General features: G+C 46.4%; 2 protein-coding genes across 2 annotated transcripts in view; both read right to left on the minus strand.

The window, feature by feature from the left end:
- LOC119446831 (septin-1) overlaps positions 1–17,314 on the minus strand; it is a 610,438-nt gene that overhangs the window by 133,591 nt on the left and 459,533 nt on the right. The window lies entirely within an intron of this gene.
- LOC119446822 (uncharacterized) overlaps positions 1–17,314 on the minus strand; it is a 48,256-nt gene that overhangs the window by 13,551 nt on the left and 17,391 nt on the right. The window contains exons 2-3 of the mRNA XM_037711382.2: positions 10,954–11,068; positions 9,264–9,403 (exon numbers count right to left, since the gene is read on the minus strand). Coding sequence (XP_037567310.1) covers positions 9,264–9,403; positions 10,954–11,068 — 255 coding nt within the window. The remainder of the gene's footprint in view (positions 1–9,263; positions 9,404–10,953; positions 11,069–17,314) is intronic.

Raw genomic sequence — 17,314 nt, forward strand, 5'->3', positions numbered from 1 at the left:
ATGGGAACCATGTGGTTGCATGGTACTGACGATTGCAACACAACTTCCTTTGGCAGAGAGAAAGAAAAAAATGAGAGAGAGAGAGAGAGAGAAAGGAGAGAGAGAGAGAGAGAAAGAAAGAAAGCGAGAGAAAAAAAAGATAGAGATAACCTAGCTACAACCAAGAGACGCAATCAATCGGCCAGCTTCGCTGAGTCTTGAGCTTTGCGCGGCCTAGTGCAAGCTTTCGCCTTTTTTTTTTAATTTCTATCAATACTATATAAAAAAAACAGGAACACTCTTCTGGGTACAAGGTATGTTATACATAAGCATGGCTATATATGTTCCCGCTGTTAAAAAGTTTAAGAAAAATGAAATAAGAAATGTCACACGTCTCTTTTGTCCCGCCTCGGGGCAAAATGAGACGCTGCGTGGGCCAAAACGAGACCGTCTCGAAAGTTAAGGCAGTTCAGTTCTTGCAGGAGAAGCACTTGAAATTCACCCCGTGAGCACTCACGCAGTCTTCATGAACCCACTCTTTACACTCCACGCACTCAATCCAAACAGAGCCTGGCGCTGTGGTGCTCCACAAGTGCTTGCAGATCAAGCATCGCTAGTCTTTCTTTGTGCTATTGTTGCACGTTCTTGGACGTTTGCGCTTTAATGGGTCATTTAAGGAATCAAGGCTAGATCTGTCCTCACGAGTCTTCTTCGCCCCTTCTTCTCCTCTAGATGCAGAGCTGCGCAGGTATTTCATGGCTTTCATCATGGTCAACTTGGATTTGTGAGGCGATGACGTTAGAACTGTGCTAGCACATTTTGTGTCACTGTCCATCTTTTGACGCTGAACGACGTATTCTCTAAGCTAAACTCAACCTGTTAGATAACAGAACGCTCTCGGAAGAAAAGATTCTTGGGCCAGGGCCTACGCATTCTTGCATGCAAAAGGCCACAAAAGCCCTTCTGCAGTTCGTGAAGAGTATTGGATTGTACGAACGCTTGTGACAGCGGAGATTCTTCTGTGACTGTCTGTGCGAATGACTGACTCAATTTTTTTTTCTTTTCTCTCCTTATCTATTCTTCCCCTTTCCCCCTCCCCAAGTGTAGGGTAGCCAACAGGGCGCGTCCTTGGTTAACCTCCCTACCTTTTCCTCTTCGTTTCTCTCTCTCTCTCTCTCTCTACGATGCTATGTCAGCGTTAGTGTCTTCATCTTTTTCTACATTATCTCCTGTTACGCTGGTGGACGGCGGCTCATCAAACTCGGGGTCATTTAGAACAGCGCAGGAAAATGGCCACACACCACACTTTCGAAATCCAGATGATTTTCTCTTGTACGTCTGCACCATCCTAAACAAACAAAAAAAAACATATAATATATAATGTGAGTAAATAAATTATTCCCCTAGCAACAAATTATTTATATCGATTTAACACCATTTTGTCGCGTTTTGCCCCTTTCAAGTGCCCGAATTGAAGTAAATTCCCCTTTTCACCCACGACACTTACAGAACTAAACTTTTGGAAGCATGCAGCTAGGGGTACAAGGCAACAATATATAAATACTTACGTTGCTGAACTGACGCGGGAGTACCTTCATGCACGGCTCCGAAAAAGTCAGCGAGCAGAATTCCGCACCTTTTTGGCGGATCATGAGCTCACTGACAACAACCATGCATTTTTTCCCGCTCGAACTCCTAGAACAATCGCAAACTTTTTCATAAAAGGAATGGACAACTACCGCCACCTCTCGATTAAATAGAGAAGCACAAAAAATGTACTTTTTTTAACGTATAGATGGCAGCAAAGTCAAAGTGTCGCGTTTTGCTCCGTGTCTTATTTTGCCCCGCCTTACTCTACACACGAAGTCTTCTTTCTTAGTTTCAACGAATAATCTCGTAATATACGGGGCGATCATTTATAGGTTTTCCGTAATTTTGAGAAATCGCCTTAGGCAGATAATATAATTAATGTTCCTGAGCTGTATTATTCGAAGAGGCGGGCATCACTAGCACGAGAAATTGAAATACATAATCAACTGATTGACAAAAATGAACTAATTAACTTTTAAATTCCTTACGACACATTGCAATGTCTGAATTGTGACCGGTGAATTTTACGGCAAATTTGATGACACATATCTCCAAACTATTGAGATCCTGGAGAATCATTTCATGTGGATACGCCGCGCAAACTCACTGGCTACAATCCGTAAATTGCCATATGTGCCGCAAAGTAATTATTTAAAAGATTAATTAGTGAAATTTCTTAATTAGTTGAATTTGTGTTGCGATTTCTCGTGCACGCCTCTCTGAATAGTCATGCTCGATGAGAAGAATTATGCAATCTGCCACCGTGCCTTTGAGAAAGTTCGTCAATCGTAAGCACCTATTATTATTCATTCATTCATTGACGTGACGCTTGTGAGGAGGAAATAAATGGCGAAGGCGGCAGCTTGAGAACAACAAAACTGCGGAATGTACTGTCGTCTCGCTGCTGCGATATTGCAGCAATGGGCTGAATCCAGCGGCGCCCGCACGTCCTTGGTGCGCCGACGAGATCGGGAGAGCTTGGGTCGCGCTTGCTCAATGCGCATGACCTCACCTGCTGTGCGCGCCTATTTCAAGCGAAGAGTAACCACACGGACCCTCGAGACGCACCGTTACTGCGTCGGCGCCGCCGTGCTGTCCCGGGTGAGACGGCGCATGCGCGGCCAGTGCGCCGCGAGTTGTAGGTCACGTGATCTGCTGCGGTTGTGTGCCGACAGTTTCCTACAAAAATTGCTGAGAGCGATTCCTTGCAGTACACGTTCTCTGCAAACCTCTGCTTTCTTTCGCGCTTCTTTCTGCGGGAAGGAATTTGTCTTTGCGGCGTGATCTGGTGCTACGAAATCATTTAGCATGCGAAAACAGCAATAATACCAGCAAACGAAAGCCGTAGCAGGGCAGCTGTTACGGCTTCCGGTCGGACGGACGACGCGGGATCTCCAGGGCACCCAAAGGGTAGAGGGTGAATCAAATCTGGCAACTGGTTCGATCCGTGGGTTGGGGACTCGCCTCCGCTTTCGGGAATATATCGCCGAATGCAGCCGGTCTTGTACGCGAACACCCCCCGGCACGCCCGGCCTCGGTGACTCCGTTGCCCCTTTGTTGTCCCGGAGGCGCCGCCAAAGTGTACTAAATAATGACACGTTCTTTACAGAGGATACATATATTCTCAGGTGCACTTTGGAAGGTCGTATACCGACCGGGCACTTTTCTGGTTAGCATCCCTGTCTTTATTTTCTCTCTCTCGGGTGCGCTCCTGAGGCCTTCGTTTGCCGGTATTGTTATTTCGCATTCTATATAAATGATCTCATAAGAGACAAATCACACAGTGAACGTAAATTCCTTCGCGCAGAAATAACTGCGAAAAAAGAGAAAAAGAAAGGAAGAGGCGCGCTCAGAGAAGGAAGAAAGAGCCTTCTGTAACGTACAGAACGGAACCGTTCCAGCGTGTGGGAAGGAATGGGCGCCAGCTTATAGACAGGACACGGCCTAGCCACGGAGAGGATACGAACCGCATGGTTGCGCGCTGTTTTCTCGTGGTTTGAGGTCATGTGATGTGCCAAATCTCGGAGGCGTGGCAAATGGGGGAGGAATTAAGTCGCACCACGGAAGGTTCGCTTTAGGACAAGCACGCGCGCTATCCCCTTCCAGGGCTCCTCATTACGCCAACGTCATCGAGTTAACTCTGTCCCTTTGGGAGGGCATGACATCACGCCTGTTTGATTAGTGAGGCAACGTTTACTGCAATACTGCCCGTAAATCTACGAACCTTACTTGGTGCAGTATTTCAATACCTTGCTATCGCTATCAATGCTTTGCCCTTTGAGCGAAACTGCGACCTTTTTTGTTCATATCATGATGTCCGTAAGACAGAACACCGGCTAAACAGTGATACTGCATGCACACGCGACGCTACTTCCACACGTCCTGATGAGGTCACATGAATCACCGAGCCAGCACTCGGATCACGCATGGGTTTCGCAAATCCAAAGAGGCTAAACTGGATCATCCAAGCTGGGGCACATGTCACGCGCTGCCGGCAAAAGCGATGCGATCCGTTCTAGAACTTCCGATTCAGTGCGCGCCTCGAATTCGGAGGAAAATCCATCGTGGAGCGATCGATTTCGAGCGAGCTGTGAAACGCGCGAGATCGCTGTAAACGAATCGGTGCATAACAATTTCTCCAGAGAGCAGTAAGAAACTATCTACTATAATTGCCCACTGAACCCTCTTTCCAAACTTCACCGTCTTGCTCTTCTGACGTTAATATTTCTCATCAACGTGTACTTAACACGCTCCTCCGATTAAAAGTGAAATCATCTTTTGGTCCATATTGCATGCCTTGGGCGTTATGCGGAACCTTTAAGTAAACTTGTAGTAATCTTTCAGGCCTCCCTACAATGCGTGGTACTTCCGCTCGATTGTAAAGTAGCACGTGTTGTCCCTATATTAAAAAAGGGTGACCCAAGTTCAGTCTTGAATCACCGTCCGATTTCCATATTATCCTCCTTGCAAATTAATTGAGCACATTGTTGCTGACTACTTTAATGATTTCTTAAACGAGCGTAACCATTTATCTCCTTTCCAAGATGGCTTCAGGAAAGGGCTCTCGACAGTCACCCAATTAAGCACAGTCATTCACTGGTTTGTTTCTGTCCTTGACAAGGCTGGTCAAGTAGATGTAATATTTTGGTATTTTCAAAAGGCTTTCGGTGTAGTTCATCACGACAAATTACTTTGTAAATTAAAATTCCTTTGTCTTCCTAGCTTTATCCTGTTCTGGGTTTCTGCTTACCTGACGCGTCAAAAACAGCACGTAGTGATTGATGAGCAGCAGTCCAATTCTTTCAGTAACCCCTGGCGTGCCTCAAGGCAGCGTGCTTGGCCCACTACTATTTTCTATTTATTGTAACGACACAGTTGATGTAATAGATGCCCCTGTGAATATTCGTCTGTTTGCTGATGACGTTTCCTTTTTAACGATATTAATACAGTTAATTATCAACTATCAATCAATCAATCCCTTTATTTCCACTTCGAAAGAGCGGAGGGCCTGGAAGTAAAAGCGTTAGAGAGCTTGACAAAGCTTCCTAGACCGTTTATCGTTAAACAACATTCTTGAGTGGAGCAACAAGTGGGGAATGAAACTCAGCTCTGATAAATCTGTGCTTCTAAGTACAACAAAGAAAAAACTAGCCCTGACGATTTCTTATTCTATTGGCCAAGACCCCTTGGCCGAAGTGAGCAAGCAGAAATATCTTGGAATTACAATTACTAACAACCTAAATTGGTATAGCCACATTGCTAACACCACCTCTTGTGCTTTTAGAAAACTATGTCTACTTCGCAATAAGCTTAAACATGCATCCCATGAAGTGAAATCATTAGCCTATACGACTTTTATTCGACCCAAATTGGAACATTCGTGCGTTACTTTGGACCCAGTTAGCAAAATCAACATTACCGCCCTTGAAAGGATACAGAGAAGAGCCATTCGTTTTATTTTTTCCAAACACGGCCGAGAAGAGTCTATAACTGAATTATTGCGCACTAATGGTTTTCACATCCTTCAAACGAGGTGAAAAATAATACGACTGAAGTTCCTTAACTCCTTAATAATCCGTAAATTTTCTTCACATCCTAGTCCCCACATAACTCTTTCTACGTCCAGGAAAACCCGTGATTCCCAACCCCTCACTCTCTCCTCTTGCGTTGCCAGGACAAACCACTTTAAATTTCCTTTCTTTCCTCGAACTATAGAAGAATGAAACCTCATATCTTTTCGAATCTCAACTCCCCTTAATCAATTCAAACTGATATTATTAGCATTTCCCAAGTAGCACTGCTATTTTGTGCTATTTTGTTTGCTTCCCTAAGTTTTATATTTTGAAATTCTGCCTGCTGTACGCATACTTTTTATGCGTAACCTTGCCCCTTCTGCTTGGGCCACACTGCCTACAGTATGATGCAAGTAAAAATAAAACACATAAATAAAAACATCCTTTTTTTTTTTTTTTTTTTTTTTGTTCTGAGCCGTGTATGGTTAGCTCAAAGAAGCGTGCGCAGGCAGTGACGAAGACGAAGGGCGGCATATATTCACCTGGTTCGAATTCTCTAATAAACAATAATGTTTTCTTCCCAGATTTTTCAACTTTCCCAGTAACCCAATCGTTCCTAGCTGTGAATATGAGTGGGATGAATCCCCCGGATTCTTGGCCCTTCCCCCGCTGTGGGTGCGTGCCATATCTTGAACGCTCATCATCATCATCGTCAGCACGCTGCCGATGTCCAGCCCCAACGACGCGAGAGCCGCCCTGACGCCGTCCATGTTCCTCCACTGGGACAACGGTATGTGATCATGCGGGCTGCTGCGCTACAGGTCTCCTCTGCTGTTGTCCAGGTATTATAGCTCGCGCTTTGGAGCGGTGCGCACAGAAAGCTTTCTCACCTATAGCGGCATAAGTGACCACAGCACGGAGATGTGACAACCAAGAAAGCTGTAGACAAAGCACGTGTGACGCAAAGCATCTATAGCACACGGCCGCACGAGTCCACGAGCGGCTGTTAGACGCAAGAGGCTGATCCACGAGGGCTCGCTTTTTCGTCGAAGAAATCGGACAATGGAGCCAATGAATGTTGCCTAGCTGCTCCAATAAGTACGCGTACTATACGCCTTACGCATCCACCGCCAGGGCCGTGAGAGGCGCTGGCTAGCATTCCAGAGGACTAACTGGGTGATGATGATTGGTGTAGTTCAGTGGCGAAAACTCTAAAAGGACTAATCGGTTGCGCATACATAGGGTCTAATCTGGTGCACTTACACAGATACCCAAGAAAACGGACGGGGAGGATGAGCACCGCGGTAGCGTAATTTGTAGAGCACGGAACGTGTAATGCGCAAGCGTGGTCCACTTTCATTTTCCTCATTTTTCCTGCATTTCATTGTCATTTGTGGTTGTCACACGCAAGGTGGCACACTGTAAAAACTCACGCCTGCGTGCTTCCGCTCAAGGTGCCGCGAACGCTCGCAGGAGGGATGAGCGGCGGCACGGCGGCCTCTGACCTGGAGAACCGGCTGCAACGCATCAGCGAGCTTCGCTGGGGAGCCTTGAGGCGCAACCTCGACGCCCTGTTCCTCGACCCGGTGCGCCTGACCACCGCCAACATTGGAGGCAAGTGGGGGCGAGAAGGTGCACAAAGCGTCTCGCCAGGGGCGGGCGATCGCGACACTCAGCCGACGAGAGCTTCTTTCTCGCGCTTGAACGACCCTGTGTCGGCTCTCTCGAAAGCGAAACTACGGCTTTCTCCGAAAGTGATCGTTCGGGGATACGTCCCCGGGCCCATGCACAGTAAAGTGCGCACAGGAATGCAATTCTGTGTTTGGATCTGTCGCTATGCTGCACGCGCTCTTTGTCATAACGTAGATGGACTACAACGTTTTAACATACCAGTTAACGTTAGTTCACTTGTTCTAATCGCGTCGGCGCAAAAAGAAAAGCACTGTTCGTATACCCGGCACAGTAACGTCTCGGTTACATTATCTACTACAACGGTGTAGGTTCGCTTCTCTGGTTGAGTGGGTGACCGCAAGTAAAAGGATGAGACATTTCAGTTTAAAGTCAACTCTGTCAACCAAGCAAAACTGAAAGCTCCAACAGATCACGTGAGGTGGCGTTTCTTGAGCATTTAGTTTGGACACACACGCGCGTGGCGTTACATCGACGGCGTCCATACCCTGACCACATAAATCATGCCAGAAAAACATCCTCAGCTGGCATGCCAGGAGGGGAAATGGTTGTTTTGACAAGCATCCCAAGCAGACGAAAACGATCTGGTATAAAATACGTGTTCTCCCTTTTAAACGTCACTCTTCATTTCCGATGCATACTTAACTGCTCTTCTGAAACGCAAGGAAAGAGTGGTTAACATATAGAGCGTGCTCCAGTGCCTTGGTCTACAAATCTTGACCGTTCCATCTTACGAGCCTTCAAATCGTGTCCCTTTTTGCACGCCACTAAGTGTAGTGCGTCATCAGTAACTATCGGTGATGAAGCATCAGCAAGGTAGCAAGAGAAAACGGGTCGGTGATCGCCCGAAATTTCTTAGCACACGCGGTTGCCGATACGGCTCATGTTCACTGACTCGTAATGCGAGATGATATTCGGAACAGCGGGCGGGGTGTTTAGCGGGCGGGGCCAGGTGAACATGCGGGCGGGGCGGGGCAAGCCGGTGAGCTTGCAAGACGCATCCACTTGAAATGAATTTCCACGATGACGCCAACTTCGAGATATTTGCCAAAGTGTGGGACGAAATACATGGGCGTCCCATTTATTTTTATGCCTCAATACTTAAAAGAGCGTTTTGTTAAAAAAGTAAGCGGAATAACAGCGCATTTTTGCGGCGAGTTTGATGGTGCATATCTCCAAATTGGTATTATTCTGAAAATTAATTCCAAGTGGATACGCCTGACAAACTCACGGGCTACAATTTGTAAATTGCAATATGTGACATAAAGTAATTAATCAAGGAGTTAAGTAGTGATTATTGTTAATTAGTTGAATATGTGGTTCTGTTTCTCGCGCAAGTAATGTCCATGCACCTCCTTCCCAATCCAGCTCATGGACTGGAACTATGTTATCTGCAACAGGCGATTTCTAAAAATTCCATAAAACACAAAAATGAACACCCCGCGCATATAAAATTCTATCGAGATAGTCATAAATTACTGATCATCATGTTTCGACTTATAAATCATAAATTGTGTATTCTCAGTTTTACTGGCATTAGCCTTGCGAATACTATTAACAAAAGTACGTACGAATTACGGCAAACTATAAGAGCAAGATCTTGTGTACCGATTTGGAGCATCTTACATCGTAATTAAAACCATGTGCACTGCACACATTCTGTCGACGACTTAGAACTCTCTTGGATAAATTATCGGTGCGATATGTTCGTGTTCCCACTTATGCTCTGTATTTGTTATTCCGCATGTAATATAACCTGTTATTCCGCATGTAATATAACCTGATTCCGCAACTCGCCATTGCCTGCTGCCTATAATGTACTTATTCCCCGGCCACCTTTTTTGTTGGGAGTTCTCCCTGACAGCTGTTACTTTGGGACCACTTGTCCTGCGCTTTGTCAGTTACGGATTACCGATGATAGGACAGCGGCCGTCCGTCTCGGCCAACGCGTCCCTCGCGGGAAACCCCACACGCGCCCGGGAGAGTGCGTACCGTCCCTGGTCTCGCCGGCGTTGCAGAGGTCCTGGAAGGAGGCGGTCACCGGCCGCAGGTAGTTCATGTAGATGCTGCGTATCTCGTCCGGGCAGAACGAGGTCTCACGCTCCAGGCAGGTCTTGGCGTCCTCCATCTCCCTGCGCGCGCCGCTCTCGATGAAACGCTTCTCTGTCAGAACACATCACAGATACCTCGAACCAGGGATCTGTCCTGGACAAAACACCTCAACATAGTAATATCAAATTGTCGTGGCAAGTTGGTCTATTGAAGACGACCGTCAAATCTGTACGCCTTCTGGCGTATAAAACACTGATTCGCCCAGTTTTGGAATATGTTGTTATTATACGGGACCTGTTCACTAACACGGATATCAGGAAACTTGAAAATCTACAACAACAAAAAATTCAGTTGGGTTCATCTACAATATCTATGGACGTACCTGTATCACTAACCTCATTTCTCAGAATGGCTTACCTTCTGAAACTAATGGAAGCCGCGCATATGTCGCTTAAAATTACTTTATCAACTAATAAACGGTCACTACAACATCGATACATCTAGACTTCTCCCCTATTCTACAGGTTATGCAGCCAGACACAGACACTCATTAAGCTATAACTTCATTTACCACAAGTGTTGACTGGTTTAAAGATGATATTTTCCAATAAATGTAATTGAATGAGATAATTTGACTTATATAATAGTAACCAAGATATAATAGTAAACTAGTTGTTGACTTTCGAAACATATCTTCAGTGCAATTTTTGCTTTGGCCGAGATCACGTGTTTTTCCATTCTTACTTTTTTTTCGTTTCCATCCGTTCTTTGATCTACATTCATAGCTTTTCTTTTTCTTACGATTAATATACGTTGATTGTACGTACTTAGAACTATGGAACACCGGTGCATGTCATGTCGTTCACCCATTTTTGTTCCTATTTTGTGTAGTTACATGTGTACCACGTTGTTAAGATCTTGTAAAAAATGGCAGTATCTACAGATAAATAAATAAAATACCCAGTCACACACACCCGGTTGTGCACTTTGGTTGTGCATACTCCGTCGCCTAAGGATGAGGTAACGAAATGTAGAAAATATTAAAGAAAATCGAATAAGCCAATGAATAAAATGTTCTCTTATAAGCGGCGTCATATGTACTATACACATACACAAAGTACGTCGTACACATGTACGTCATACACAAAGAGCGATGGAACGGAAAATGTTAGGCCTATTGTTAAGAGACAGGAAGATAGCGGTGGGGATCGGAAAGCAAACGGGAATAGCCGATATTCTAGTTGACATTAAGAGGGGTACATGGAGCTGGGCAGGTCGTGCAATGCGTAGGATGGATAACCGATGGACCATTAGAGTTACAGAATGGATACCAAGATGATGGGAAGCGCAGTCGCGGAAGGCAGAAAACTAGCTGGGGTGATGAAGTTAGCAAATTTGCAGGCGCAAGTTGGAATCAGCTAGCGCAAAACAGGCGTAATTGGAGATCGCAGGGAGAGGCCTTCGTCCTGCAATGGACATAAAAATTGTCTGATGATAATTGCTGGGGATGCTTTGCTTCCGTACACCAGTTCGCTTTATTCAGATCCAGTAACCTTCAGCCCAGCTGTCAGAATATATACACATGCGTACGATACGACAAAAGTGAATATTTTTGCAAAGGGAAACACACCTGCACTTCTGCTCAAGTCCGGCGACGTCCTCGGCCACTTCGAGGTCCTTCATGGGATTACTGGACATCTTGCGCAGGTCCCCCACGCATGCCGTCACGCGCGCCGGGTCGCAGGCTGCGTGCATATCGAGCGAAACACAGCGTGCCAGTCAGGACAGTGTTCACTGCGGGAACAGTGCATCCGGAATTTAACCATACACGAAATAGCCGCCACATACGCGCTTTAGCAAGTTTAACTCTAAATATCATTGGTACGTATACCACGGCCACGTACCACCTATGGACTGCAACTGGTGCAGTATTGCCACCCCAGCGTATTAAACAAGTTCAAACAAGCAGTTGAAAGTTTACGTGTATCATCGAAGAATTCTATTCTAAATATGGTATCTGGAATGTTTTTTCGTACCATGTGATGGAAAAATGTGGCTGATCCCTCTTATATAGGAATCGGTATAGAACACGAAAGTGAAACGTGTCTTCACAAAAGTAGTGTAATGTTTATTGCACATTGATATATCATGTCTATTGGTGTTTTGTGGCTAAAGCGCCCTTAGGCGTTGATGCACCCACGCTGACGCCTGGTGGCACGTCTCCTCCATCACGACTACCAACGTCGATGACCATGAGCAACCGTCGTGCATATGGAAGCTGCACTACGCTGCACACGCTAGCACAACGCGAAAGACGAAGCACGTAACTGACACACTAATACAACGCGCAAGACAAAGCACGTAACTGAATCGTCACCGAGTCAAATCAGCGCGTACAGCGCGTCGTAATTGCAGCCTCCGCGATCAACTTCAGAAACATTTTCAGAGCTAATTGCGGAGGCCACGCTCCGCTGTGCTGAGTACGGTGAACGCCACCTAGGTGGCGTTGGTAGTGCTTCTTGATGCCAGCGTCCCTTCGAATGCTGGCATCGAGGCGTCGTAGTGCTGAGACCACCGAAGCGTTCACTGTCGGTGCGCGTTAGTGTCATAATGCAGTACTTCTCTTTTCTGCTCGTAGGCGGCGGCACCGCCCCGAGCAAGAGCGCGGGTACACGGAGGAGTGTTAGATATATAAGGCGCGTCTGTGTAGCTCTCTGCAAATGCGTTTGTGGCGCAATGGGTTAAACGCTCGGCGATCTATCGTCGCGGACCGAGAGGTCGTGGGTTCGATTTCCAAATTTTGCATGTTTGTGGAACTTTTTCTTCTGGTTTCTTTCTTTGTATTATGTTCGTGTACATTGTAAGAACGTCATATCCGTGACGGAAATACGTCAGTGAAGTCTTGGTGGACCCCGGCATAAAACACTTTCGTGTTAAAATTTGTGTTAAATCTATAGTTGGAAAAGGCTATAGCTTTGTATTGTTCTGTACCACCTGTTTTCGTTGTTCCCTTTGCAACCAGCGGGTGGCGGGGCTAGTCAAGCTGCTAAAATGCAGCTTTTCCCCCACTATCCTCACCGTTTAAGTACATTGTGTTCTGTATTGATGCGGTGAAAATCTCAAAAAGACAATCGATGGCATGCGTGTACATTATCAGACAATACGAGTGAGCGAAGTCCCTCTGATGGAATGGTGTATCGTGTTGGCACTCCCTCTTAAGCGACGTCTACTTCGGTGCGAGCGAACAGCAAAAGGAAAGGAGGGATTAATAAAAAAAATGTCACAGTTTCGCCCTAAGGGCGAAGCAATGAATGCGATAGCAACACAGCAATGTCATACGATGTAAGGTGAGCGGCTTTGGTAGCAATATAAATTGTAGTAAACATGAGCTGATTAAGTAAGCAGGTGTGCTGCGGCGTAAGTAGACCGACATGAAGAGAGACTCGATGACCACGAGAAGGCGCGTGTGAAACGGTGGTGTTGATGAGAAGCGGTTCCCGTGGGCAGCGCGTGCGAAGGGACACACCTGTAGCGCTGCACTGCCGATCCGGGCAGCATTACATGTGTAGCGTGCGTTGGAAAATGTGGCCCGACTATTACTAACTGAATGAACAAGCGTGGTGTGAGCGCGCACAAACAAACATGAATAGATCACACTGAATGACTGCAGACAACGACTGTCAAAACGCTGGCAGCAAGCCCATACGCTGCAGCGGGCGAAGCCTAAGGTACGTGCGGTCTATCGCTTCAACAGAAACTGAGTGGCGAATGCACAGTGCATAAAGGTCAGAGCCGTGTGGAGATAAGAGACGGTGCGGTCGAGCGACGAGCGCGGTTGTTGGCAGAGCAGAGGTGCGCCCCCCCCCCCCCCCCCCCCGCTCCCTCCGGCGCTGGCTTACCGCTTCCTTGCTTGCGCGTGGGAGAGATAAGAGACTGTGCGGACGAGCGACGAGCGCGGTTGTTGGCAGAGAAGTGCCCCCCCCCCCCCCCCCCCTGCTCCCTGCGGCGCTGGCTTTCCGCTTACTTGCTTGCGCGTGGGAGATTGAGTGCGTTCGCTCTCCGTGATAGCGCGCGTCCCCGCACGATTCCGCTGAGGCATACGGCGCGTGGCGAAGATTTTATCTATACGGAACCTCACGGCGACGGCGACGGCAGAAATCCGGTTGAAGTGTCCATATAATTGCTATCGCAATAATAGACTCGTGAAAGACGCGGCAGCGGGAGCGCCGCCCGCCCAGAATAATTCCCGCGAACGGGCGGAGCGAGTCGATGACGTCGCGGTGGCCGAGCATTGCAGAGGAGCTGCAGCTCACTGCCGCCAACAGCCATGGGTCATCGAGCGCGGTGAAATTCTGCGAAGATGTTTGGAAGCGACGAAGCCCTTGATGTCGTAGAGGCAACGCACCTGTATAGACACAATCTACTAACAATGAAAGAAAAAAGCGCAAGGAACGACATTCCTATAAAATCATGCGCATACAACACGGGCGCAGTTGCCTATGTTGTTTTGCCTTTCGTTATAGGTTCTAGCGCACCAAAGACACAGGGGCAGTCTTTCGTGCGCTAAAGCTAAAATGAAATACCAACATGCCCAAACTTACGTTCATTCAGGCATTTCATTAGCACTGCTGCTGCGCTGTCTTTATCGAAATGTCGCTCAACCAATCGACTCAACTTCGCACTCTTGTACAAGTGCCGAACTAAAGCTTCGCTGCCGCAAGACAGGATATTATGCACGTGCTACATTAAAACGCATGCGCATTGATGACATACCCAACACATTCGTTGGCCGCTATGTGAAGTAGTGCTCTAAACTCTTGTGCGTTATCTTTAATAAGTCTTTATGCCTATCCGAGTTTCCTAATGACTGCAAATTTGAAAACATTGTTCCCATGTCAAAAGAAAAATATGCATTATTGGTTTTTTTGTATAGACTCATTTCTATATTTTGTACGTGTTCCGAACCTCGAGCGGCAAGTCGCGCCTCAATTTTGCGTGTGTTCGCGGGCTTCTTTCGCGCTTGGGAAAACACTTTTACGTAGCACGTATAGAGCAACAGAAAGCTGTATTGGGAGTTTTTAATGTTGCTCTACAATTTTCTCATCGACACTTTTCCTCTAATTATAATATTTGAGAAGCTGATTAATTAATTAAGACTAATTCTGTAATTAGGCGAAATGCAAGAAATAATCTGAGTATCTCCAAGCAACGGCAAACAATTTAACATTAGCTTGGTTCTGTCCAGCTACGTGGCATTTGCATACTTTTAAATATTGGTGCATAATAGTTGGGACACCCTGTATAGCATACACACGACACACCAAAATAAACACGTACAACTACCACGTGCCCGCTTTGGACGCTTAATCAGAACTTATTCCTCTAAGCACACACAAGTACACTTACACATGCATGCACCATCCAGTTTATTTATATTCTCTGCTTGGACTATTAATCTAATCATCTTGTCAGAGGAGCGGCTAAGCACTGCACTGTCGTGCTTTGAAAATGTGGTGCGCATCCACAATCTCGGCACTGTATTCCCAAATACTACCAGGAAATTGCTCAGTTCACGTTATATAGTAGTGCTCTTCTAATTAATCTTTCATTTAGGCACCCGCCAGTTTGACCTATACGTATATGATTTACCACATGTCAGGGGAACAGAAAAAAAAAACACCGCATATCCACGAAGTGAATGATGATGAGTGGCCGAAGCACCGGGGGATCATTCGGGCAAAACGCCGGAAGCGTTCTCCGGAAGCCGGAGCTTGGCGTGCATATACCACACACACACACACACACACACACACACACACACACACACACACACACACACACACACACACACACACACACACACACACACATATATATATATATATATATATATATATATATATATATATATATATATACTGTAGTGAAGAGGAATACCCGGCGCTGCAGCCAGTCGTCCGGGAGGCGCGAGCTCGAGATTGCCTGAGCTGTTCTGGTTGAGACACGCTGCCTGCTGTTCTCTTGTCCTGTATTCATATTAGATTCTGGCTGCAGCGCCGGGTATTCCTCTTCACTACAATATATATACAAGGTGTTTCAGCGAACACTTTCAAAATTTATTTAAGGTTGCCTGTGGCAGATAGCCCAATTCTAGTTAACGAGCTGGTCTACTCGAGGAGGCGGACAGTACTTGCACAAAAATTGAAATGCATAATCGACTAATCAACAAAAAATCACTCATTAACTTTTAAACTAATTACCTGAGGGCCCATATTGCAATTAACAAATTGTAGCCGTGGAGTACGCAAGGCGGATCTCCCACTTGGAATTAATTTTCAGGATGACACCAGTTTCGAAATATTAATTCCCGAACTTTGCGGAGAAATGCATTGGCGTTCCAGTTAATTTTGTGCTTCAATGCATAAAGCGACGTTTTGTTAAGAAATTAACTGGAACGTAAATGCATTTCTCCGCAAAGTTCGGGAATTATTATCTCGAAACTTGTGTCATCCCGAGAATTCGTTCCAAGTGGATCCGCTTTGCGAACTCCACGGCTACAAATTGCAAATTGCAATATGGGCCCTCAGGTAAATAGTTAAAACTTGATTAGTGATTTCTTGTTAATTATTCGATTATGCATTTCAATTTCCTGTGCAAGTGATGTCCGCCTCTTCGAGTAGACCAGCTCATGAACTAGAATTGTGCTATCTGCCACAGGCAACCTGTAGGAATTTTTGAAAGTGTTCGCTGAAACACCCTGTATATACTGTACATGTGTACAGTATATACAGCGCTTATATAGCCCTTGTGCACAGCGGCGCCTCTAGCGGGAGCGGCGAGTACTAGCGTGGCTACAACGGCGCGACGGCGGACAAGGCTCGTCGACCCTAAGGAGCTTCGCCCCTAAAATACATTGCCTGTGCACTAAACAAAACGTCTGCGGTGCTGCGTAGAACAAGCGACCACTGCCGCTTTTGTTTACGCTCCTGCAAACACCCAGCAGGCGTCAGGAGCAAAGAAAACCAGCTGGACGCCTGCTCTGCTAGCTCTTTTTTTTTAGGTTATGAGAAATGCCGTAATAATAAATTATGGGGTTTTACGTGCCAAAATCACGAGCTGATTATGAGTCGCGCCGTAGTGGGGGACTCCGGAAATTTTGACCACCTGAGGTTCTTTAACGTGCACCTAAATCTATAGTATACACGGGTGTTTTCGCATTTCGCCCCCATCGGAATGCGGCCGCCGTGGCCAGGTTCGATCCCGCGACCTCGTGCTCAGCAGCCCAAATGAGAAATGCGAAGCCAACTACTACTTTTTGTTTTGCTTTTCAGGAAGTGCCATTTTATTCCGTATTCCCACCACGCACCACGACAGGAAACCTTCCGCCACTGAATTCAGAACAGCGCGCGCGTGTGTGTCACTTTCTCGTCTCGTGAATTCGCGCTATTTTACTTCCTAACGTTTCGTACGTGGTATACGGTCTTCATGAACACACAAGGAATGGGCCGCTTTTAAGGGCCATCACATTGGTACTATCAAATCGCAAATGACGATTAAAAAAAGGAAATTGGCCCCAAGGAACGACAGCTAAAACACACTTTCAAACGTTTGCCTTAACCTGCATAGTAAAAATTCACCAACGATTCCGGTACGAGCCCTAGTGCGAAATTTGAGCCCAGCTGTTAGATGTTTTGGATTCGCGATATATTGAGGCAAATAATTTGGGAGAGACATGTACGCATGTAACGTTACGGACCACACTTTATTTTCCACACACACTCTTTCTTTAAGACGTACTTCCTCTCCTAGTCCTCCTGCTTCGGTGGCGCGAATGGCACAAGGAGGTTATATATTTAACGGTTTATATAACCTCCTTGGAACGGGTCCTCTCGGCTACGGCGCTTAGCTTCTGCTACGGTGGCGCGCACCTCTTGATTCTGGCGTCGGCGGCGCTGTGCTTCTGTTCGAGCAGCTCGTTTAGCAGCAGCGGC

Source organism: Dermacentor silvarum, chromosome 3, assembly GCF_013339745.2.
Source record: "Dermacentor silvarum isolate Dsil-2018 chromosome 3, BIME_Dsil_1.4, whole genome shotgun sequence".
In the NCBI taxonomy this organism is placed as follows: Eukaryota; Metazoa; Arthropoda; class Arachnida; order Ixodida; family Ixodidae; genus Dermacentor; species Dermacentor silvarum.